This window comes from Carcharodon carcharias, chromosome 8, assembly GCF_017639515.1.
Source record: "Carcharodon carcharias isolate sCarCar2 chromosome 8, sCarCar2.pri, whole genome shotgun sequence".
NCBI classification, from domain to species: Eukaryota; Metazoa; Chordata; class Chondrichthyes; order Lamniformes; family Lamnidae; genus Carcharodon; species Carcharodon carcharias.
Window position 1 is genome coordinate 9781313 of NC_054474.1, and position 25035 is coordinate 9806347.

Genomic DNA, 25035 nt, shown 5'->3' on the forward strand with positions numbered 1-25035 from the left:
TGTTTTAGGATATTTCTGAGAGGCATAAGGCATTACATCACTCCAAATCTTTCTTACTATTGGATTAATATTTGTCATTTTCACAGTTCACTGAGAATTAGTAAACCAGCTAATCTCAGATCCAAAACTGTGGTCAAGAATTACACTGATCATTTTGGGATGAACCTCTAAATGTTATGTATGTAAGAAGAAAATAATTTTTAGAAACAGGAATAGTTTATTAAGGCCAATAAAGACTGTCTTCTCTTGATAGATCCTGCATCTGTCTTTTTTATCATAACTTCAATCTTTTCTTCCATCATAAATGATATCTGAACTTATTTACTGTAATTGTTTCAGTGCTTTCCCCTCCCATATTAATCAAGCTTCCCCCTTTGTCTAATATCATCCAATGAGGAAGACAGTTAATACAGTAATAACATTTATACTGTGATTTAATATTATAATGGAATCCAAATGCAAGGGGCTCTGAGCATCTCTGCATTTGAAAAATTAACACAATAACTTATAATGCAGATACTTAATGCATTTTCCCTTCCTCCCTTTCTGTCACACTAATGTTTCTCACCATTATTTCAATTCCTTTTCCTGAGTTTCCATGGCAGCCTGCTTGTTCAGCTGCTTTCCTGCATCTAGGATTAGGCTCATAATCTCTCCTGTGTTTCTCTGTTAACCTCTGATTTTGATATCTTTTTTTTGTCTGACATTTTTAGGCAGTTATTTTAATTTGTTATGAACATGATGGATGAGAGAAAATGTCACATCTCTATTTTAACCCTTTGTTTAATGGGCTCGATTGCACTAACTCACTGAGTACAGGATACAAAATGCACCCGGCAGCTTTCAAATTGCATGTATGTTTTTCACTATTAGACATAACCTCAAAATTAGAGCTGGGTCATTCAGAAGTGAAACGTGGAAGCATTTCTTCTCACAAAGGGTAGAAATCTGTAACTCTCTGCCACAAAAGACTGTGGATGCTGGGAAACAATCAATGTTTACAAGACTGTGATCAATAGATTTATGTTAAGCAAGGGACATAGAGCAAAGGCAAGTAAATGGATTTAAAGTGTAGATCAACCATGATCTAAGTGAATGGAAGAATGGCCTCAAGGAGCTGAATGGGTCTACTCTGAATGGGTCTACCCATTTACTCTGAAAAAATATATTTATATATGTCATGGACTGCTGAACTTTATAAATTAGAATTATAAATATGTACTGAGCCATTTCCTGAATCATGGCATATTCTGAGTACGTGTTTTTAATTGTCTCCTTCATTTTTTGCCCTCTTATCCTCAACACTCAGGTATAATTCACTCTAGAAAATATAGGTTTGAAATGGAACTAAGAACTAGGCTGGAAAAGGTTAAATATCTAAAACTTTGGCTGGAACTACTGTTTTGTAAAATAAACTGCTCAAAGGGCTTAAACTATTTTTAGATTAAAAGGTATAGACTAGCTAACGGCTAAAAGTTAAGAGAAACTCTGACACTTTTAATATGAATATCCTCTCATTGCAAACTAAAGAAAGAAAGTTGAGGTACAAAAGTAAAGTACTGCAGATGCTGGAAGTCTGAAATTAAAACAGAAAATGGTGGAAATACTCAGCAGGTGAAGCAGCATCAATAGAGAGAGAAACAGGATTAACATTTCAGGTCAATGACCTTTCATCAGGACCAGATTACATCAGAAATGTAACAGAGTCAGGAAGAAAGTGAAAGGGGAGGAAATAACAAAAAGGAAGATCTGTGATAGGGTGGAAGGCAGGAGAGATTAAAAGACAAAAGTGATGATGGTGCAAGGAAAAGGGAGGTGTTAATAGGTCAAGTAAAGAATCATAAAATGGGTCTAGAAGAGGTGTAAATGGGAATAGCAGAGTCATCACCAACAGATGCTGTCTGAAAAATGGGGACAGAGTCTATATTCTGAAACTGTTGAACTCAATGTTGAATCCAGAGGTGCCTAATAGAAAGGTGAGGTTCTATTTTCCTATTTTAAGCTTTGATAGAGTGACCTTGTGGCATAGTGGTAGTGTCCCTACCTCTGTGCTAGGCACTCCAGCTTCAAAGTCCCACTTCAGAACTTGATGGCCGGAGGAGGTGTATTCATTAAAAAAAGAAATGTTGCTTCATTTGTGGAACTCAGACGCAAAGGCACTTCATTTACTGAAAATAGATTTGGAACTGAACTGTTCCAAATTTTTGAAGCTATTCTACATGGCATTTTAAAGGAAGTACATTCAATATAATTGTAATTAGAAATATAGATTGTTCTGCGTTTAAAAAAAAACACTGCAACTTAATTTTCTTGCTGGAAATATTTAGCTCATGTATAGTTTTCTGGGCCAACTAGCCACAATGGAAGGGAATAATCTTGTGATTGTACCTTCAGTTTCCTTTGCCTATGGGGGTACTGATAGTTGGCTTAAACTGCATTGTTCCCAGAAAGCCAGTGAATCATTCTGCAGTACAGAGTTAGTCCAATACTTTATAATAATGACAGTGTCTCCCCAGTGACTCATTTTACATTTCTTCAAGGTTCAGAACACTTCCTTAAAGTTGCATTACTGGACATTTTTCAGGATAGGAAGGGGTGAAATGAGAAAGGAAAGTACTAGAAAATCAAATTTAAAATATTGATCAAAACCTTTTTCTTTCCTTGCCTCCTCTCATGAAATTATTGATCTATACAGGAATCTGGTTCAACAAGGCACTGGATAGCCTTATCCAAATAATCATTTTTCACATGAGAACAACAGTAGTCAGTTTTAGCAGGCAGTTTGAGCAGTGACCCCATCACTGTTGAGCCCATCTCTGCCCTTAACTGCTGCACATGCAGATCCCAGCATGACTCACAATCTTTAAGAAGAACCTGGTTAATTTTGCAGCCCCCCAGCCCTGTGGTGCTGGAAGCAATTGCAGAACCCTCTCTGAACGACATGGGAAAAATATTTAATTCAGCTTAGATCAGGGAACGAGACCAGGATCTTCCTGCTCTACATAGTTCAGTAATACATTCCATCGTGCACTTAACCAAATCACTGGGTTCCCATGGGACACACGTTTGGAGCCAACAAGCTCACAAAGAAGTGTCACTCTTGCCTGCTTTGTAACGTTCAAATAGAATGTGTATATGAGGATATAAAAAAAGTAGAAATCCATAGTAGTTTGTTCAATATTTGATAGAGGAACATGGATTAATACTTTGTTTATTTGTTTTAATAATTTATTCAATATTTGAAAGAGGAACATGGATTAATACTTTGAATGAGATATTTCATCAGAAGCCAACTGGTGAAGCATCCCACTGCACCTCAGATACGTGCAGATACTACCTAACCGATTGAGTGCTTTTGAATTTCTTTTGTCAGCCAAGGGAGTCTCTGTTTCTTTAATGGAAATGTGAAGAAAGCCCTTAGCATGCAAAATTCAAAAAGCAAATTCAGTGTAAGAGATAATTATATAGTGCAGGAAAATTCAAAATGAGTGAATTCTGATGAAGTCAGGTGGGGGAGGGGGAAATCTTTACAGAGCGTAACTGCTGAACAGCACTGAATCCCATGTGATTGTGTTGGTTTGAAACGAGGGTTTATTTTTAGACCTGCACCTGCGGAGCTGGGGCCTTGACAGACAATGTGAGAAGTAGGCGTACAAGCGAGGGAGTGCAGTCGACTTTACTGTGCTAATACCTCTGAGAGATGATGTGACTGGATGTTTCCATCTATCTAGGTCACCAGATGTGCTGGTAGAAAGGCAGGAAGCTTCCTATCTGTGGGCCTGACAGTTTCAGCATTGCTGATATGTTCAGGAATCAGTCAGTCCTGTCTGTGTTGGGCTGGGAATTTTGAGTATATTTGCTTAGCACTCTCGTCTCTGAGCCTGAAGGCTGTGTGTTTGCATTCCACTGCAGAGAGAGGCATGAGCACATAATCTAGGCTGATACTCATTTTTGGAGATGCTGTTTTTCAATAAGATGGGCAACAAAGGACCCCATGGCAATATCTAAGGCACAGAAGGAATGCTCACCCTGGTGAATTGGCCAATATTTATCCCTTAACCAACATCACAAAAATAAATCACCTAATTATTATCTCACTGTTGCTTGTGGGAGCTTGCTGTGTATAAATCAACTGCTGTATTTCCTAAATATAACAATGAATATATTCGAAAATACTTCATTGTTGTGAAGCACTTTAGGATGTTGGAAAAGGCGCTATATAAATGCAAGTTCTTTCCATCAGCTCAGCCTTCTCTTTGCAGTAACTGAGTTTGTATTCTGGGAGTTTGGTGAGTTTCCTGGAGTTGTCGGGGAGTGAGGTGGCAAAGGTCCAGACCTTGTTAGCCCCTTCAGCCTAAACTCTATGGATGTCAGTGCTTGATCCAATGTCTTCAGGGATGCTTTGATTAGAGAGGGGAGGGCTGGTTACCTTATTACAGGGGGAAGATAGGAGAACTGAGGCAGTTGCTCCACACTGTAGTAGTAAGATATGATGCAAATCAATTTTCTGAATGTGTCATTCCAGGTCATTAGTTACATCGTGTTGAGAAGAAATCCCCAAATGACAAAGTCAAATGTTTGTGTTGGTTCTATTTCATTGACGTATCACAATGTCTCCTTGTCTGGTGTGTCCCTTGAGTTCCAGCCCTGTATAAACCATTTAATTTGCAAAGCCTAGACCAGAGATACCTTTGTCTAGTCTGCAGGCAAGAACCTTCAACAATATTATATATTGGATATGGAAACTGGATTCTCCTTCACAAACTCCCTTCTCTTTGCCTTGATACACTCTGCATTAGGTCAAAAGATGTCTTTAAAGACATCATTAGAACACTATTGATCTAAGTCTGGGTGGTGACCTATGCCCTGGGATTATGGTTTTGTCCTGTCTGGCACAATGGAATGCCCTCAAGAACATCTGTGCCAAGTGGATTTGGGACTTAACATAAGAAAGGTACCATTGCAGAGAGACAGAAAATTCCTTACAGCTGATGGCTGAAAACTTCTATTTCAGGCCCAAGACCACTTCCACTTCCACTTCCAAGGCACCTCCAGGGTTCCATAAACTTGATCACAGCTCACTTGCTGGTAATTTCCATCAAATGCATCCTCACTCTGTACATTAAGTTCACCTCAACGACCACTGACCACAAAAAATCTGAAGGGGGCTGACAACAAGATTTAGAATACTAAATAATAAAGGACAGTATGGCAAGATACTTAGAAACGAACCTTCACAACTATCACATGCAGCAAGGTATATGAAACTCATAGATAACACTGAACGTACACCTGCATAAACTCACTAAATTGGAATGACTAGAGGAGCTGGGATTATTCCCTGTATAATGGAGAAGGCTAAGGGGACATTAAATAGAGGTGTTCAATTGAAGGGCTTTGATAGAATAAATAGGGACAAAAGAGAATCTTTTTCCACTGTTGTGAGTGCCAGTAACTGAAGGTTACAGATTTAAGATAACCTTAATAAGATCCAGGGGCAGATAAGTAGGCAATTTTTATGCAGTGAGTTGTAATGATCTGGAATGTACTGCCTGATAGGGCAAGAAAAGCAGATTCAAAAGTAACTTTCAAAAGGGAACTGGATCCCTACCTAAAACGGACAAAAGATTGTAGGACTGTGAAGAACAAGCAGAGGGGAATGGGATTAATTGCTCTTTCTGCACTTTCAAAGGCCCAGCACAAGCACATTGGATTGAATGGCCTCTTTCTGTTGTTCTTATGATGACTGCTGGACAGGCAGTGACCAGCAAGACAAACTCCTGCATTCATCCAATTGTGGTCTGTTATGCCCCAAAGCAATAAAAGACTTAATTTGATCAGGCCCAGTCTATCCTGGCTGGCAGTAGTCACTGGATTGCAGGACCACTCCTATCATCACAGTCCTGAAGTGCCTCTTTATCTAAAGTTTGCAAAGCTAATTTCAGAAAAAAAGGGAATGAAGCTAGCCTGTGCCGGTAGCGCAAAGCAAGCAATAGCAAAATTGGAACCCATTTTACAATGCGCTCATTGTCTCTTCCGTTGCTAATTCACCACTGCTTCTTACACCTGGTTGCAAAGATCCCATTGGTTTGGCATAAGTAATTTGTAAATTGATGTTTCACACTTGCCTTTTCCTTTACTGGACTCTTTCTTATTCATTCGCAGGATATGGGCAACATGGTAAAGGCAGCATTTATTGCCCATCCCTAACTGCCATTGAGAAGGGCATGGCATGCAGCCCTCTTAAATACGTGAGCCTGGCTTGCTTGGCCATTTTAGAGTAAACCTTATTATTGGGGGCCAGGAGTCATGCATAGATCAGACTGGGTAAGAACAGCAGAGGACATCAGTGAACTACTTGGATTGTTATGGCAAGCTGTTAGTTTCATGGTCACTTTTACTGACACTGGTTTTGTATACCGGATTCATGTAATTAATTGAATTTAAATTTCCCAGGCGTTGTGATGTGATTTGAACTCATATCTCCAGATCGCCAGATCATTAGCCCTCCAGTACTTCAACCAAGTGTAAATTTCCCCTCCAAGTCACTCACCATCTTGACTTGGAAATATATCGCTGTTCCTTCACTGACACTGGGTCAAAATCCTGGAGCTCCTTCCTTAGCAGCACTGTGGGTATATGTACACCACATGGACTGCAGCGGTTCAAGAAGGCAGCTCACCATCACCTTCTCAAGGGCAATTAGGGATGCGCAAATGGGCCTAGCCAGTGATGCCCAAATCCCGTAAATGAATAAAAATAAAATGTGATTCTATGTAGGAGTATCCTACATAGTGGGCTATCCAACCACAACAGGCATTACTTATAACCTATTGCTTAGAACCAATGTAGAATGGCCTCTTGGGTAAGGTATGGGCATAATTGTTCCCTGTGGAATCAGATCTCAACATGCATGGGGTCTTGAAGAGAAAACAGGAGACATTTGGAGGTGATAAACTAGCAAAAAATGTATTTGACATATTTAATTTGTCCAGCCCCCAGCCAGCCATATCTCCTTTTGCCCACACTTAGTAGCCATGCCTTCAGCCATCTAGTTCCCACTCACTTTCATTCACTGTCTGAACTTCTACCTCTCCACCTTCTCCCCCTTAAAAATCCCCTTAAAGCCTGTCTTTCTGACCAAGCTGTTCGTTCACCCCTCCTAACTGATCATTCGTTGGCTTGGCATATGTTTTTCTCATCTCTCTTGATGCATGCTACGTTTTTGCTATGTTATATATGCTATATAAATGCAATTTATTTCCAAAGTATTTGAATGCCATACCTTAACTCCCCCCTAAATACAATTTTTCAGAGTGGCTGGCTATAGATTTCCTGAGTAATTTGTGAGCTTGCTGTCTCATGTCAGTGCCAGTAATTCTAAGTAAACACTCTAAATGTCCTCAGCAAGATAGAAAAAGGACTATTCATGATTAGAAAACTAAAATTGCTTGCAGCTGAAACAGAAAACAAAAGCTGGTTTTGTAAGGACTTGTCTAATGGAAAAGGTCCTTCGCAATAACTGCCCTGTTAAATTGCTTTTTATCATTTTCCAAGTTGATGAAGCTTTGGCATCTTTTTCACATAATGAATCGAATTTATATCAAAGTGGTTTACTTTGTCCCAACTATCACAGACAAACCCAGGAAAACAGTAATAGAAAAGATTTGTAAGAGGTCAGTCAAACCACAAACAAGCTATGTCAGGGATGTAATGGAACCAATATTAACACATTACATCAGCATGATTTGGAGCTGTGAGAACTTTATATTGTTTAGTTTTGACGTGTTTTACATTTTGGATTTTTATGCAGTATAGAAAACGATGGGAAACTTAGATTCCAAAGATTATAGGCACATCAAATGGATCAATCCTTCACAATCTCATAAATGGCACTGCCACTATATACAAATGCTTGGACAATGGGCGGTCAAAGCAAATTAACCCTTAATCTGCAAAATGAACATGGACTCTGCAGATACAATAACATTAAAAATACTGCAATTGTAGCTTTAGGGGTTAATATTTGAGGCAGTTATCAGACATTTTCAGGGAAGGCGATGTTTGTGTTTTATTATAATTGACAAAGTCTCTTACGGGAAAATCAATTTATCAAATTAACAATGATACATGGGTTGTAATAAGTAAAGTGCAGCTAAATTATCTAGGATGTCACAATACATGTTAGTCCCAGATTCCTACTGCTCCTCGCACTCTTTCACTTCTGTCCTGATTTAATATGCCTAGGCACTGAGCAAAAACATTCGTACACAAACTGTCAGTTTCTAACAAAGCGCTGATGAGTTCCAGACTGGTTCACATCCTGTAGCCAGATTGCTGAGTGATCTGTGAGGCCAAGGAAACAGGAAGGAAACTGAATCCCTTTCTTTTCCTTTCATGCCAGCCCACATTCAGCTGTAAGATCTATAATTAGGGTCTGCACTACAGCCCCCTGCTGCGGTCCTTCAGCCACACTGACAGTTTTGTCTGGACCATGCTCGTGGATGACAACATTGGTTGGCCTTTTTCCTGGAGGTATGACATGACATGACTTGATGAGACATGACCTCGCCCCCATATCTCTTCCAATGGTCACCCAACCTTCCCACACCGATTGGAAAGTGAATAGATTCTTCATTACCCAATTGGATGTTTCTTGACTGTCAGTCAAACAGCCTCTTAGCTCATGTCCAATATTTTTGATGCCAGCAAACAACAATGTTCAAATAAAATTTAAAAAATCTATTTTTCAATTCCCACACATTTTTTTTTCTGGGTTGCTCATAACAGTATCCTGAAAATTAGTTTTTGATTCCTTTTGGTTCTTGGAGGGTTGGTAATCCTCCCATGGGCAGACGAGTGCACTGGATGGGCCCTTCTGTAAGATGAGTCTGGTCCAGTGTTTCTTTGCTGTGAGGTGCAATGCTCAATGAGCTTGCAGCACTTTGCCAAGTTTGTGGGAGTGAAATATTAGGATTTTAACTTGTTATAGTCAGATAACACAACTAAGCTTGGGGGTCAATAATTAACTATTGAATAAGTCATCAGCTACAAAATTTCTAAATAACAGGCAATCATGTCCTAAATTACATCACTTCTCCCTTACTAAAAATTCTAACGATTGCATATGTGGCCCAGTGGCAGAGCACCCATATCTGAGTCAGAGATTATGGGGTTTAGGTTCCATTCCAGAGACATGAGCACAAAGGCACAGCTGACATTCCAGTGCAATACTGAGGGAACGCAACATGTTCAGAGATGTTGGGTGGGATTTTGCAGGCCTGCCAAAGTCAATGGACGTTTGAACAGCTCCTCGCATTTTATGGCCCCGCCCTGCAGAAATTGGGCTGTAAAATTCTGCCCATTGTCTTTTGGATCAGACATTAAACCGAGGCCGTGCCTGCTCTCTGTATGGCACTACTTTGAAGCAGCACACGAGGGCTCTCCCTCATGTTTAGGACAATAATTATTTAACCAACCTCAATAAAGTGGATTATCTGGCTGTTTTGGCATTGGTAATTGTGGCTATGGTGTTTCTTACTTTATAATAGTGACTACACTTCAAACGTACTTCATTGGTTGTAAATTTGGGACATCCTGAGGTGGTGAAGGGTGTTATAGAAAATAAATTCTTTCTTTCAATTGGATCTTCCTCTGACAGTGTCAAAAATTAGTTCTTTAATGTTCTCTGTCCTATGAAAACTTTCCCCGAATCAACTCTGGTATTTTTATTCACAATCTTGAAAAGGAAAGCTGTATTCAAGTATTAAGGGGACACTGGCATCATAAAAAGAAATATCACTGATAATTTTGCATATGTCTTCAGTAGATGGGAATTGTTGGCATAGTGGTATTGTCACTGAACTGGTAATGTAGTAGACCCAGGGTAATATTCTGTGGACCTGAGTTCAAATCCCACCATGGTGAAATTTGAATTCAATAAATATCTGGACTTGGAAGTCTAATGATGACCATGAATCAATTGTTGTAAAAACCCATCTGGTTCCCCAGTGCTGTTTAGGGAAGGGAATCTGCTGTCCTCACCTGGTCTGGCCTACATGTGGGTGACTCTTAAAAAACCCCTGAACCAGGGCAATTATGGATGGGCAATAAATGCTGGCTTAACCAACTCCTATAAATAAAGAAAACAGGAGTTACTAGGTAGAGCAAAACTCAAGTTCTATCTAATTTCCCTTTTGCAGAACAATAATGGAATTATTGACTAACACTTCAAGATGTGTCAATGAACAAAAAATGCAATCCAAGGAAATTTATTATAAAAGTGCTTGCAGCAAAATGTTTTGTGGCACCTTGGTGTGTACCATTTAACTGCTGAATATTAATAAAGCCAGTGTTCCCATCTATCTGCCAGATAATCACTTCCATTAAAACAAAGATGAGATCAGATTTGACTTAACATATGGCTATTTGTTGTTTTGCAAATGAAATGAACCCTAGGGGCACTACCACAGCTTGCTCCTAGAGAAATTTTACTGCAGATTTTGTGTCACTATGAAAAGCTTTCTGGTTTGTGCATTGGAACCTGCTGTGAGTTCAGGACCTTGACATTAACTATCCTCATCTGCTGGAAACAGGGCAGGAAGGAGCAGTTAAAATGAGGGCAACGTCTGAAGCCCCCCTGCCGCCTCTGAACCTGCTGCATTCCCACTGCATCCCGAAGTTAACCTGCTCTTTTAGTTAGACCTTACCCAAATTGCTGGGTCTTGTTTAAACGTGCAGATTGGGACCCAATTACGTCATTGTGACCCAATCTGCAAGGTTATTCAGAAGCCCCAAGATGAGATGGTGATAGATTCCCTGTCAGGATAGTTGTCAGGAGGGAGATCGTGGGCCAGAAAATGCCCAGGAATCAAAGTTGTTTAGTTTTTTTTTAGGTGTTCCTTGTGGACTTGGAGGGCTGCATCGCTCCTCTCGAGGGCTTGGCCATCCATTGCCACGGTTACCCTTCACTCCCCCAACCAATCATATCAGAGAACCTTACCCTACCCACCATGTATTTAACTGCCACAGGTTTCTGGCTGCAGCTTTCTGCCTCTCTTGCCCTGTTGGTGGATCTGGCTGGTGCCAGGTGGGTCACTGAAAAAAATAGATAGGAAGGAGTCCCAACCATTAACAATGGTCTGGCCTCCACATCACCGCCCTCCTTTAATGTGCTGCCATTTTGGGGCCAGTTTTTTAAATTCATTCACGAGATGTGAGCTTCACTGGCTGCACCAGCATTCATTGCCCATCCCTAATTGCCCTTGAGAAGGTGGTAGTGAGCTGCCTTCCCCAGCTGCTACAGTCCATATGGTGTAGGTACACCCACAGTGCTGTTAGGAAGGGAGTTCCAGGATTTTGATCCAGTGACAGTGAAGGAACAGCCGATATATTTCCAAGTCAGATGGTGAGTGACTTGGAGGGGAACTTCCAGGTGGTGGTGTTCCCATCTATCTGCTGCCCTTGTCCTTCTAGGTAGTGGTGGTTGTGGGTTTGGAAGGTGCTGTCTAAGGTGAGTCCCTACAGTGTATCTTGTAAATGGCACACACTGCTGCTACTGTGTGTCAGTGGTGGAGGGAGTGAATGTTTGTGGATGGGGTGCCAGTCAAGTGGGCTGCTTTGTCTTGGACGGTGTCAAGCTTCTTCACTGTTGTGGCTGCACTCATCGAGTCAAGTGGGCAATGTATCCCCTACCCTTCCTTAAAACAAGATAAAAGCCAAGGTATCAGCTTTCATCTCCAATCTTTGCATTGACTGCAGCATGACTTTATAATCTGTAAAAAATTAAAATTTAATATACCACCAGGCTTGAAGCGCAGTCACACTTTAAATTTTAATTAAGAGTTAACAAGACAGTTCATTCACCAGCCACTTAAAAAGTTTCACCAAGAATCTGTCACAGTGAATATATGCAGAGGAATGTTTACAGTTGTACTGACATTGCGTTCACACCAGAAATTGTCATATAATTTCTCATGCAAATTCAACTTTACCCAAATTACTTCTGTGCTAAAGGCGCTAATTTAAATTGTGTGCTAGGGAACTGCAGCTGTTTAGAATGAGAAAGGTGGTTTTTACCACCGCTGGTCTTTTCGGTGGCTAAGTGAGTAAGTGTGAGTTGTGGTGCAGAACTGTGAAGTTCAGGCAAGTTCCAGGTTTGATTTTTGGGACCTTCTCAAGGAAAATTCTTCAGAAGGGCAATAAATATTGGCTTTACCAGTGATAGTCAGTTGCTAGGTACGAACATTTAAAAAAAAAATCAGCCAGGCCCTTCTCCTGATTTTTAAGTACTGCCCCCTGGTGGAAAATGAGTATGTTGCTCTTGGGTGAGGGTTCGGTTTCAGTTTGATTTTGATAGCCTTCACATGGACAAATATGGTTCTAATTTTGAATTGGCTGCTGCAGCAGTATTCTGGGCTGGGGGAGGGTGGGTTGAAGAAAAGGAAGAGGGTGTAGTTAAATGGAAATGAGTGGCTAAAACCTAATAAAAACAATTTCTCAGCGTAATTTTTCATTTGATCATAATTTTCTACTAAGGTAATATAAAATAAATTGTGGGGCCTCTTCCTGTAAGATGGATTTTTGTTATAAAATTGTAATTAGGCTTTTGATGGTGAATGCTTATGATTTGGTGCTAGGTTATTCATTTTTTCCAATCTCTTCTGAAGAGACTGCATCATGCTAGGTCAGTTCAGTGGAGCTTGAAATTCATGTAGTACCTGATCCAACTGGTAATGGGTACTTAAAAAACAAACTATTCAACTGTGTAGGGCATCTCAGCTCAGTCTGAAACTGTTCTCACCCAAACACAAGAACATAAGAACACAAGGAATAAGAGTAGGAGTAGACTAAACAGCCCATCGAGCCTGCTCCTCTATTCAATAGCATCATGGCTGATCCTGGGTTTCAACTTCACTTTCCTGCCCTCTCCCCATATCCCTTGATTTACTGAGAAACCAAAGACCTGTCAATGTCAGCCTTAAATGTATTCAACCGATGGAGCACAAATCAAAATCCACAAACACACTCACTTCCCAACACTGGCTTCTAAATAAGGTTGGCTTTTCTTTCCTCTAGAGCACAGATCTTGAGGCCAATTTTAGAGTCCCTGTCACTGGTCTTTCTGAGCTCAGCCAACTCAGAGCACTGTCTTCCGATCTTTACCCCTCAGCACCACACAAAGTAACACAGCTACTCAAGCGACCATATATCCATCCTTCTTCACTGCACGATGTCCAAAATGCTTAACAGACAATGAAATGCTTTTGAAGTGTGGATACCTGTAGGGAAATTTGGCAGCCAATTTGTGTACAACAAGGTCCCACAAACAACAATGACCAGATAATCTATCCATCTCTTTAAATGCAGATAATCTTTAGTGATGTTTATTAAACAATACATATTGAGCTGGACACTGGAGGAAACTCCTCTGTTCTTCTTTGAATAGTACCATGGATCTTTTATGTTCCCTAGGGAGCACACGGAGCCTCAGTTTAATGTCTCATATGAAACATGGCGTCTCGCGCTCTCAACACTACACAAAGTATCAGCCCGGATTATGTGATTAAGCCTCTGAAGTGGGACTTGAATCTATAATCTGCTGGCTCAGAGGAGTGAGTGCTAACTACTGAACCACGGTTGATATTTAAAAAAAAACTCAAGCCTAAAGCATGCATGAACTACCTGCGTACTCCTTCTCCCTAGTGATGCTTCAGTAATGTCTGTGAAAAGGACGACTGTCAATGATGTAGACATGAGGGCTATAAAGAGGTTGTAGCTAATAAAACAAATTAAATTCAGAATCAGCACAGCTAAGGCAGACAAAATGTCCCTTTCAATCAAAAATACTGAGGGTTGAACATAATGTATGAAATTAATTAACTTAATTCTTCTCAAGGAGAAGCTCATCTCCATATGACGCCAAGACATGTTCAACATAAAATTGCATTCAATACCATGGGCTTAAAAGCTCATGTTAAGAGACCAATGATTTTATTGGAGGTTATTTAGTTCAAAATCCAAAACTCTGCCATTGCCACGTGTTACATTACAAGAGGACTTGAGTGATTTCAAAAAATACCTTCTGATATGATCCTGAAATGCTGACAGATTGGTTTAGCATTTTGCAGCATGTCTGAACGGTTGTACACTGCATCTGCAACCTCACCCAACCCCCACTCAGAGATGATGGAAAACATCCATCGCTTAGCTGCCTGAAGCTGCTGAAGATGGTTTCAACCATTCACACAGATTCCCGATTCTCAAATACAATTGGTTTACAGGCTGTTTAAAATATGAAGTAGAGGAGAATATAGTACCTCCCTAATTATACATGAAAACAATGCAGTCTTGTTATAAATTTGCAGTTTTTATGAGATATTGTAACACTTGTGCAGGATTTATTCTCTGCAGCAGATCTTTCATCTTTGTGAATTTTGTTGCAATTTTGCTGCGTTTTTGTTTGTTGAAATAAAATAAAACCCAAAACCAAGCAAAAAAAATGTTACAGCAATTGATGGGGCAGCTAACAGATTGGACCTTATCTGGGATAGAATCCAGTGAGATGTGTGCAGGTCAGCTAGCTGGTCTTAGAAAGATGGGTGTGTTTATAACTAGGGATGGGAGAGGGAGACACAAAATGAATAAAAGGAGAGTCCTGGGATGGGCAGCATGACGAGATAGCCTGTTTTAGACAGAAAGCCACTGTAACATGCAAGTTGGGTTCTTGTCATGTACATAAAACACAAACTGCAATTTTGGTGTCCAAACAAATGGGTTTTGAGTGTAGCACCCTCTCCTCTCATTTGTCCCAGATATTGAATGGACTAATCAATGGTTCTTAAAGGAACGACTTTAAAATTACTTATTTACAAATCGGCCCATGACACTTTGGGAGGAATTTTACGCCGGTGGGATCTTACAGTCCAGCCTGTCAATGGAATTTTGAATGACACACTGCTTGTACCGCCCCATCCCTGCTGCAATGGGGCCCTTAAATTCCACCTTTTATCTTTGATTGGAGGAGCTGTTGCTTTGCTGGCCTAAATGAGATCACTATCCCAACCTGCTACATCTCCCAGCACCCCAGGTTCCGACTGTCAGGCTGCTCAGCTTTGGAGCTGGTCAACCTCCCATAACCAGTGAGCCACAGCAGGTTGCTGGCAACATGTAAACAAGGCTGGGGCCTTGAAATGAACCAAGCCTCACTCCATCTTTGCTCACCACATCCTGATTTAAAATCCTCCCTGTGGGCTGTAAATCGTGCATCAAGACCCAAAGAGGAGCCAAAATGTAGCAGAACAAACTTCATGATCCAGGGAATCTTGCTGTGCTGAACAGCATAAGAACAATAGAACACAAGAATTAGGAGTGGGAGTAGGCCATTTGGCCCCTCACATTTGATAGGATTGTGGCTGATCTGAATGTGGCTTCAACTCCACTTTCCTATCTGCCCCCCATGCCCCATGACTCCCTTGCTACGAACACAAGAAAATTAGGAGCAGGAGTAGGCCATACTGCTCCACTGTCAGATCAGTTACTGACTCTGAATTGACAGTGCACTTCTACTATAGTCACAGTGTTGTTGCTAAGTGAAAGCGCTTTGCAGCAGAACTGCTGCTGTGGTGTCAATGCATGCTGAGAGGTAGGTTATGTTACAGATATCAATCTCCAACACAGTAGGTGTGGAATATCTCACAGAGCTGCAATTCTTGAATTAAGCTGCCAGCTCCCATGTTGCTTTACACCAGCATGGAGTTCTGCACATGCCTGCTTGTCCATATGTGAAGAGTTCCTCTCACCAAATTGCACATTGCCTTTCCTGTGGTCTACTGACATCTGAGTTACACTGACGGTTCTGCATTAAAGATATCCAATGTTGTTTTGGCTCAGCTTAAGGTTTAGACACTGACCATGAGTGTCATATGTCCAAGGTTCCTAAGACTGAAATTCTCTCCCTGACCGACAGCTTGCTAAGAAGAACTCAGGTAAGATGGAAAGGACATGTTGCCAGAATACTGGATGAGTGTTTGGCAAAAGTGCTCATCTATGCCAAGCTAATTGAAGGAAATGTTTACATGAAGGCCAGAAAAAAACACTTTAAGGACAACCTGAAGTTCCCAGTTAAACAATTTCAACTTTGTCCCTGAGACATGAGACACAGGATCACTCTATATGATATAGTCTTATCTGCAAAGATGCCACCTCCTATGAACAGAGCAGCATTGCACTGGCCAACAGGAAGCCTGAGTCGCAAGCACCTTTTCCACACCAACAATACATATCTGTACAACATGTAACAGATATTTTTGTGCTCAGTCAGACTGATCAGTCAACTTTGAGCACATCACACCTGAAACTTAACTCAATGAATTCTAGGTGTTGGTCATCTTCAAGTACGCAGGATGAACACAAAGACAGTGATGACAACGACAACGTCAGTCATAACCAACACCTCAGGTAACTTACTCCCTGGCCTCCAGCACTGCTGCTTTTAAGCCACCCATTAAATGATGCTTGAGAACCCTCAGTGACTCTACCACCAGGATCCCATCTCTTTGTTCAACTCTCTGTGGGTGTGACCTTCAACCTCTATTGCACCCTTTCCACTGTGGCATGACTGGCATTGATGTCATCATCAGTGGGGAGATATAGGCACAAATTCATAAAACAACATACTGTAGTGCACCAACATCCTGCAGCAGAGGGTATTAATGCTGCATCATGCAGTGCACTGGTACTCTGAATTTTAATTAAATTCAATTGAATGTGGGACCCTTTTTGCTAGACCCATGTTAGTTCAGCCTTTCATCATGAGTCTATCAACTCAAGGAAGGAAGCCATATAACGTTTGGATTCATGCCAGTAATTAGGCTGGTTTCAATTATATTGCGCAGATGATACTCTCTCAGCTTCCACTATTAAACAGGACATAACTTAGTGAACCACAGACTTCCGTAAAAGCATAATTGTGGTGTGAAGCTCAATGTGGCCTCATTTTCAGCCTATATTCTGGACACTAGGGAACACTGCTATAACTCACTGATGGCATCTCTATCCAAAAATAAAAAGGAAAAAGTACAAACAAACTCATTTCTTGAGTAAAGTTCTATATAAGTTGTTTTCCATTCTCTATGACACTGCTGCAAGTGATTTAGCGAGCTTGCTGATTTCTATACTCCTCACATCCAATTTGCTTCTTAACCTTTGTGCAATTAGGGAATATTTCTGTAGCTCTTTTCTCACAGGAAATTAAAGAGGTGTGCTGGATAGGGATGAATGTACAGAGATTATAAAATGACATTGCTGGATAGAACGAATAACCTTTCCTGATTCTGAAAGTCATGTTCTTAAGCAAAATTTATGAAGATCTTCTAAATCAACAATGGAAGGCACTGGGTTCACCCAGCAATGTGACATATGCCTCAGACAGAGAAGCTTACATTGATAACAATGTCAGCTTATGTCCCTGCTCACTCCTGGCAAGGGGATACAGGTCTGACAGGGATTTCAATGAGAAAACTGATAGTTTATACTGCAGAGAGCGAACTCCCTTTCAACGGCCCCTAAATTGTTCCATCTGAGATTTAGATCAGTCCCCAGATGTGGAAATGCAGCATGTGTTTCTACTTTGTGCTTGCAAGATCCGGTAATCTTAACTTACTCTGGCACTCATTGTGTTCTTATTTATTTCCAAAAATAGCACACAAAGATTGATGAATTTAATCACTGCCTTATTTGGAAAAATATTGACCGAGCACAACTTCACCGAGCTGAAGACAGTGATTTTCCTTTAGATCTATATTCTCTTCTTATTTATCAAGGAGGAAGCACATTTGGCACAAATCCAAAAACCTTTACATCCTGCTCATTCTTTGTAGGAACAAACCACTTGCTCAAGGAAACAAAGACCCCCACAATGAGATACCAGTGCACAAATGTTTAACATATTTAATTGCATTTCAGTGAAGGCAATAACTTATTTAAAGTAAATGACGTTGTACTGCCTCCCGTAAAAGGGCAGAGAGAGAAATTTGAGATGAAGACATTAAGCATTTGTACTTTAGTATCTCACTAATTCTAGGGCTCGGAGTGTATCCTGTGTTTTGGTTGGAGGGTGCCTTTCTTCCTTTGTCAGATGCTCTTTAATATTGTACATTTTCAGTATTTTGGTGGTAGAATTGCCACCAGTGAAATGTGTAATGCATTTGTTAATCTGTTGATGTTGATTGGATTAACAAATGCATTAAAGCAATACCCAGCAATTCCATACAAAACACAGCATCTCTTTTGTTACAAATATTGTTCACAGTGATTCCACTCTCCTTGTCCATTTTGTGGGCTATAATACTAAAATGACAATGGAACCTTTGGCTAGTCGAACAGATGGATGCACCATAGTTCGTTATGTGCTCTACACACAGAACTTGCTAGTGCCTGGATTGCTTCTAGGTTATGAGGCCTGACATCAAAATGGTTTGTCACAAAATTATTCTTTTACTGAGCATGTCACATGCCAGATGTTCTCAAATTTCATTCTTTTTCCCAAATTATATTTGCTGGGGTTTCCTCACAAGCCACACGTACTAATTCTCTTTATACAGTGAGAGCCTTGAAATCCAGCTATTGAAGCATGAGTGTATGATATTCCTTTGTCTATGTTAACAGAAATGCTAATGGTTTATTTTAACTACAAAAGCATGTCTGTTAAGAAGATGGGGAAAAGCATTTCATGGAACTAGGCCATGTGTTTTTATGCAAATATTTGCACAGCATGACTTCCAAGCCTGTTAAATCCAGCACTGCTTGACCAATTGCTCATTTCTTTATGCTGTACACACTCATAGCAAGTCTTGCAATAGGCATGCCTTTCTGTCAGGACTGTAAAAAGGAAAACACTTGAGGAACGTTAATTTTGACATTTTTGATCATTAGACTCCAACATGAATGTTGCTATTTGTCCAGCACTGACCAGGAATGGCTGCAGGCCTCGCACACATTGGTTTCCTTGGTCCACCAGGGTCTTTCTCGACAACATGCTGAACATCACACTGCATGTCATGCTGAACCTCACGCTGAATGTTACGGGATGCATCACACTGCACATCACGCGGTACTTCACGCTGTACATCACACTGCACCTCTCGCTGGACTTCACGCTGTATATCACGCTGCACTCCTTCCTCCTCCAGGTATTGAGAACTACAGAAACAATAGGGACACAGTCACTGGGCATGTTGAGGAATGTATGAAAATCACAGATGAGCGATCCAGAGTCTGAGCTGACCTAAATTGGGAGTTTCACTCTCTAACATGCATTACGCTTACACTGTCCTTTCAAATCAAGGATCTTTCCCCCCCACAAGGTTTCTTCCATTCCCCAAATTCCCTTTGCTCATTTGCTGAAGGTGCATGTTGTGCAATACCTCACCATTGTGTCCAAGGTGTCTGTGAATAAAGCTGCCTTGGCCCTGAATGCTGTAATTCCCTTTCCAAATCGCTCCTCTCTTCCACTCTCTCCTCCTTTAAGATGCTCCCGAAAGCTGTCACTTTTACCAAGCTTCTGCTCACGTGTCTGATATTTCTTTATGCGGCACATTGTATTATGTTTGAGGTTGTTCTTGGGCAGAGCTTTGGGGCATTTTACTATGTTAACGGCACTATGTAAATGCAAGCTTTCTTTTTTAGGATGGGGAAAGATTCTAGTGACAGCCTCAAAAGTTTGGTGATGGAGAAGTTAAGAATGGTTGTAATAAACTAAAATTTGGAGGTAGCAGAAAGCAGGACAATTTGGCAATGCCCTTAAATAAAAGCATGTGAGATCATGGGCTTTCTAACTTTAGGAATAGAGTCCAAAAGCAAGGAATTTATGCTAAAATGTCCGAAATCACTGGCTGGTCCTCAGCTGGAGTATTGTTCCCAGTCTGGGTACAACATTTTTGGAAGGATGTCAAGGCCTTGGAGAGAGTGCAGACAGCATTTACCAGAATTATACCACAACTGAGAGGCTTTAGTTACACAGAGAGCCTAGAGAAGCTGGAACTGTTTTCCTTAAAGCAGGGAAGTTTAAGGGGAGATTTAATAGAGATGTTCTAATTAATGAGGGGTTTTGATAGAGAAAAGGAGAAAATGTTTACAATGTCTGCAGGGTCAGTGCCCAAATTAAGGGGAGATGAGGTGAATTTGTTTTACACAGCAGGTTTTTAATGATTTGCAGTGTATGCTTGAATTGGTGGTAGAAAAAGGGAATTGGATATGTATTTGAAAATAAAAATTGGTGGTGCTATGATGAAAGATCAGATGAGCAGCACTAATTAATAACTCTTCTTAAGAGCTGTCAAAGGCATGATGGCCTGAATAATTCTATGATTCAATGAAATAATCTTTCAATGCACACTGGAAATTTCATATGTGAAAATGGTCAGTTGGGTAAAGTCAGAGGGGTCTGTGGACCCTGCACCTCAGCATTAATGAACATTTTTGGGGAAAAAAGAGGAGAAAATTGGGGGAAAGTAGCAGAGTTTACCCCCTTCCTCTTCCTCCCCATATACTTTTCTGACAGTGTTGGGCTCAATGGGTTCCATATTTCTAAAGTGACTTGCCCTGATTTGAGTAAATGGTCAAAGTGCGAACCTAGATCGTAAATGTCAACAAAAAAATCTTCTCAGAAAATAGTACTGCTTATAGAATAATTCAATCACTGTTGCTGGCATTAAAAGATTTCTGAAAAGATTCCCTGAAATATCCAGAGTCACTGACTGAAGAAACTAAGGGCAGAATTTTGCTCTTGATGGGTGGGTGGGCCCCACCGGCTTGGCGGCGGGCGGGCAGCTGATTGCCGCTGCCGAAACAGGCCCTGCCGCCATTTTAAGTGGGCGGGCCAATTAAAGCCCACCCAGCGGCCTGCCCAATGGGAAGCGCTATGCGCTCCCTGTGCAGGGGAAGGGGAGGGATTCCCCAGTTGTCAGAGTGCGCTCTTTCACGCATATGCGCACATCTCCCTGAGACTAAGTGCTGTCTCAGGGAGAGGGCTGAAAGCGTTTGAAAGTTTAAAAATAGAAAAAAAAATTATTAACATGTCCTCCTCATTTGACAATGTCACACAAGATGGGACATGTTAATAAATATCACAGAAACTGTATTAAAGTTTTTTAAAACCGACATGAAACTTTATCCCGCTGGTGGATGAGGTTTCATGTATCATCAGAAGCCCCCTGGGGCTCCTAGCCTGCCCACCAGCCTTAAGCTTGGACGGGCAGGGCCTTTAATTACCTTAATTATCCTGTCAATGGCCTCAATTGATCATTGACAGGTCAGCGGGTAGACAGCTGATCGCGCTGTGCCCCCCGCTTCCCTCAATATTTAAATGGGTTGGGATGACATCGGGGGTTCCTCCCAACATCATCCCGCGTCATTTCGTGTCGGCGAGCAGGCCCCGCCCCCAGCTCACTGATGGAAAAATTCTGCCCTAAGTGTCGAACATCAATGGTAGGCAACCTATTGGAAAAAATTCTGAGGGAAAGGATTAATCTCCACTTGGGGAGGCAAGGATTAATCAGGGATAGTCAGCATGGCTTTGTTAGGGGAAGACCATGTCTAACAAATTTTATTGAATTTTTCAAGGAGGTGACTAGTTGTGTAGATGAGGGTAGTGTAGTTGATGTAGTCTACATGGACTTCAGTAAAGCTTTTGACTAGGTCCTGCATGGGAGAATGTTCAAAAAGGTAAGAGCCCACGGGATCCAGGGCAATTTGGCAAATTGGATCTAAAATTGGCTTAGTGACAGGAGGCAGAGGGTGATTGTCAAAAGTTGTTTTTGCAATTGGAAACCTGTGATGAGTGGTGTACCACAGGGATCAATGCTGAGGCTCTTGCTGTTTGTAGTGTACATTAATGATTTAGATGTGAATATAAGAGGTATGATCAGTAAATTCACAGATAACACAAAAATTGTTGGTGTCATAAATAGTGAGGAGGAAAGCCTTAGATTACAGGATGATATAGATGGGCTGTAAGATAGGTAGAGCAGTGGCAAATGAATTTAATCCAGAGAAGTGTGGCTAATGAATTTTGGGAGGACTAACACGGCAAGGGAATGTACAATGAATGGTAGGATCCCAGGTAGTACAGAGGTTCAGAGGGACCTTGGTGTACATGTCCATAGATCCCTGAAGGCAGCAGCACAGTTAGATAAGGTGGTTAAGAAGGCATATGGGATACTTGCCGTTATTAGCCGAGGCATAGAATATAAGAGCAGGGAGGTTATGTTGGAGCTGTATAAAAGGCTAGTTAGGCCACAGTGTACAGTTCTGGCCGCCACACTATAGGAAGGATGTGATTGCACTGGAGAGGGTGCAGAGGAGATTCACCAGGATGTTGCCTGGGCTGGAGCATTTCAGCTATAAAGAGAAATTAGATAGGCTAAGGTTGTTTTCCTTAGAGCAGAGAAGCTGAGGGGGGACCTGATAGAGGTACACAAAATTATGAGGGGCATAGATAGGGTATATAGGAAGCAACATTCCTCCTTGGTGGAGGTATCAATAACCAAGGGGCATAGATTTAAAGTGAGGGGCAGGAGGTTTAGAAGGGATTTGAGGAAAAATGTTTTCACCCAGAAGGTGGTTGGAATTTGGAGCACACTGCTTGATGGGGTGGTAGAGGCAGGAATCCTCACAACATTTAAGAAGTATTTAGATGAGCACTTGAAATGCCAGAGCACACAGGGCTAAGTGCTGGAAAATGGATTAGAATAGATAGGTGTTTGATGGCTGGCATGGACATGATGGGCTGAAGGGCCTGTTTCTGTGCTGTATAACTCTATGACTCAATGACTATGACTCTAAACTCATTAATGAAAGACTGAATGTTGAAAATAGTTCCAGGAAATGCTGGAAATACATGGATGTTGGTCAACATCACATACCCAAAAAGTCTTAATCCATCTTTTCTCCACAGATACCAAAGGGCTTATTATGTATTTCTGGAATTTTTTGTTTAACTTGTTTGGAGATTCCACTCAGGATGAGTAATGAAAGCAACAGTAAATGAAAGGTTAAAATCTGTATTTTCATGCCATTTTATCGTACCTTGCAATATCTGTGCCATCTGCTTAGAGATCAAACAGTTTTAAATTGTAAGCATGTGCTGGTTGAACAGATATCACTTTAGCACTGTGCCTTTATGTCCAGAAATTGTTTTTTAACCCTGCTACTTCACAGTCTGTTTTTATTAAAGTACAAAGTAAGTGGAAACATCTGTTTTTTACCAGTGAACATTTTTCACATTGGAATAAAGAACATGTGATCTTATTTGATTGAAAAGTTAAGTTTAAAGTGGGGATTGCAGTTAAACTGCAGCCACTGTAAACACTAGGTAGACCATTTAGGATAACATTCAGGCAACCCTACATAATGGAAAGCACGCTCAGATTGGGGGAAGAAATTTCAGACATCCGTGGAGAAATTGGAAGTGCGAGTAACACTGTGCTGAATTAGCTGTTCAGATTGGGAACAATGTTTGCACATACTTCTTTATATAGGTTAAACTGGCTTATAGGATGTACAAGTCTACAATTTTGTAAAATAATATGAGTAACAGCTTGCAAAATTTTCTTTAACTCGTTTACAAGCCAGGTATTCAACTGTGCTTGATGACAATGTTTTTTAGTCAAATTGACAATGCATAAAAAGAAACCTATTTTTAAATGCCACTTTGTTACTCTTGGTGCTATTTAAATGTTAATTTAGTTTAAATTCCTTTCATTTAATGAACAGGATTACAGAATTAAGGTTTTTAGAGCAAGCAGTTTTCATAAGGAAAACTATTTAGTCCACCTTAATTCGTTATCCATCTTGGGAGATCTTACATCGTAACCCCACCAGAGTGTTGCATTTAATTTTTAAATCATTCCAAGGTTTTCTCCTCTGTCATTCTATCGGTGGTGTATTCCATACATTGATTACTTTTCATATGAAACACTTCAGTTTCAGGTTTTCCTGACACTAGTTTTTACTTTGTCCAGCTTTTGCAATTTAATTTCAAGTAATATTTGGCATATACTTTTTTCTATTCTCTGAGCTGTCTCATGTACCTGAATAAGATCACAAATAAGGGATTTAGAATAATTCTAGCGAAGAGAGACTTCAGTTACATGGAGAGACTAGAGAATCAGTGAAAACTCTAATTGGAGCAGAGAAAGTTAGGGAAAATTTAAAAGAGATGCACAAAATTATGAAGAGTTTTGATACAGTAAATAAGGAGAAACTGTTTCCATTGGCAGGGTCAGTAACCAGACTACACAGATTTAGGATAATTGGCATAAGAAACAGAGGAGGCAAATTATTTCGTCCAGTAGCTTGCTATGACCTGGAATGCACTGCCTACATGGGTGGTTGAAACAGATTCAAAAGCAACTTTGAAAAGGGAATTGGCTGAATACTGTAAAAGTAAAAATATACTGTGAGGAAAAGAAGGGAAGTGAGACTATTCTGTTTGCTCTTTCAAGCAGCTGTCACAAGCACGATAGACCAAATACCCAATTCCACTTTCCAGCTTTTGATCTATAGCCAAGTAGGTTAAGATGCTTTCAATGTATACCCAAGTATTTTTTCTCCTTTACCCCCCTTTCACACAGTCAGTTTCAGATTCATATCACGCTCCCGGGTGAAAAGATTTCTCCTCACCTCCTCTCCAATCCTCCATCAGTTACTTTAAATCAATTCCACCGGGCTATTGACCTCTCTGCTAATGGAAATGGCTCCTTCCTATCTACTCCATTTAGGCTCATCATAATTTTATACACCTCAAGTAAATCTCCCCTCAGCTACATTTTTGAAAACAATCATTTTTTTGTACCATTTCCAAAATATTACCCCTCCCTGGTACATTACTTCAGGTGCAAACCTAGAAAGCAAGCGTCAACAAACTATTCAGCTACCAAAAACTTCAAAGTCATGCTCAATGCTGCCCACAGCTGACATTCACACATGTCCTTTCCACCAGGAGCTACTAGGTAGAAATCACAAGTGTTACTCTTT

At 40.7% G+C, this 25035-nt stretch overlaps 1 protein-coding gene across 18 annotated transcripts in view; it reads right to left on the reverse strand.

Annotated features, from left to right (window-relative positions):
• The window catches only part of LOC121280949 (protocadherin beta-15-like), a 202989-nt gene that overhangs the window by 26016 nt on the left and 151938 nt on the right, over nucleotides 1-25035 (reverse strand). For all 18 annotated transcript variants that reach the window (XM_041193440.1, XM_041193439.1, XM_041193438.1 and 15 more), the window contains one exon: nucleotides 18971-19200. In XM_041193440.1, the coding sequence (XP_041049374.1) occupies nucleotides 18971-19200 (230 nt within the window). The remainder of the gene's footprint in view (nucleotides 1-18970; nucleotides 19201-25035) is intronic.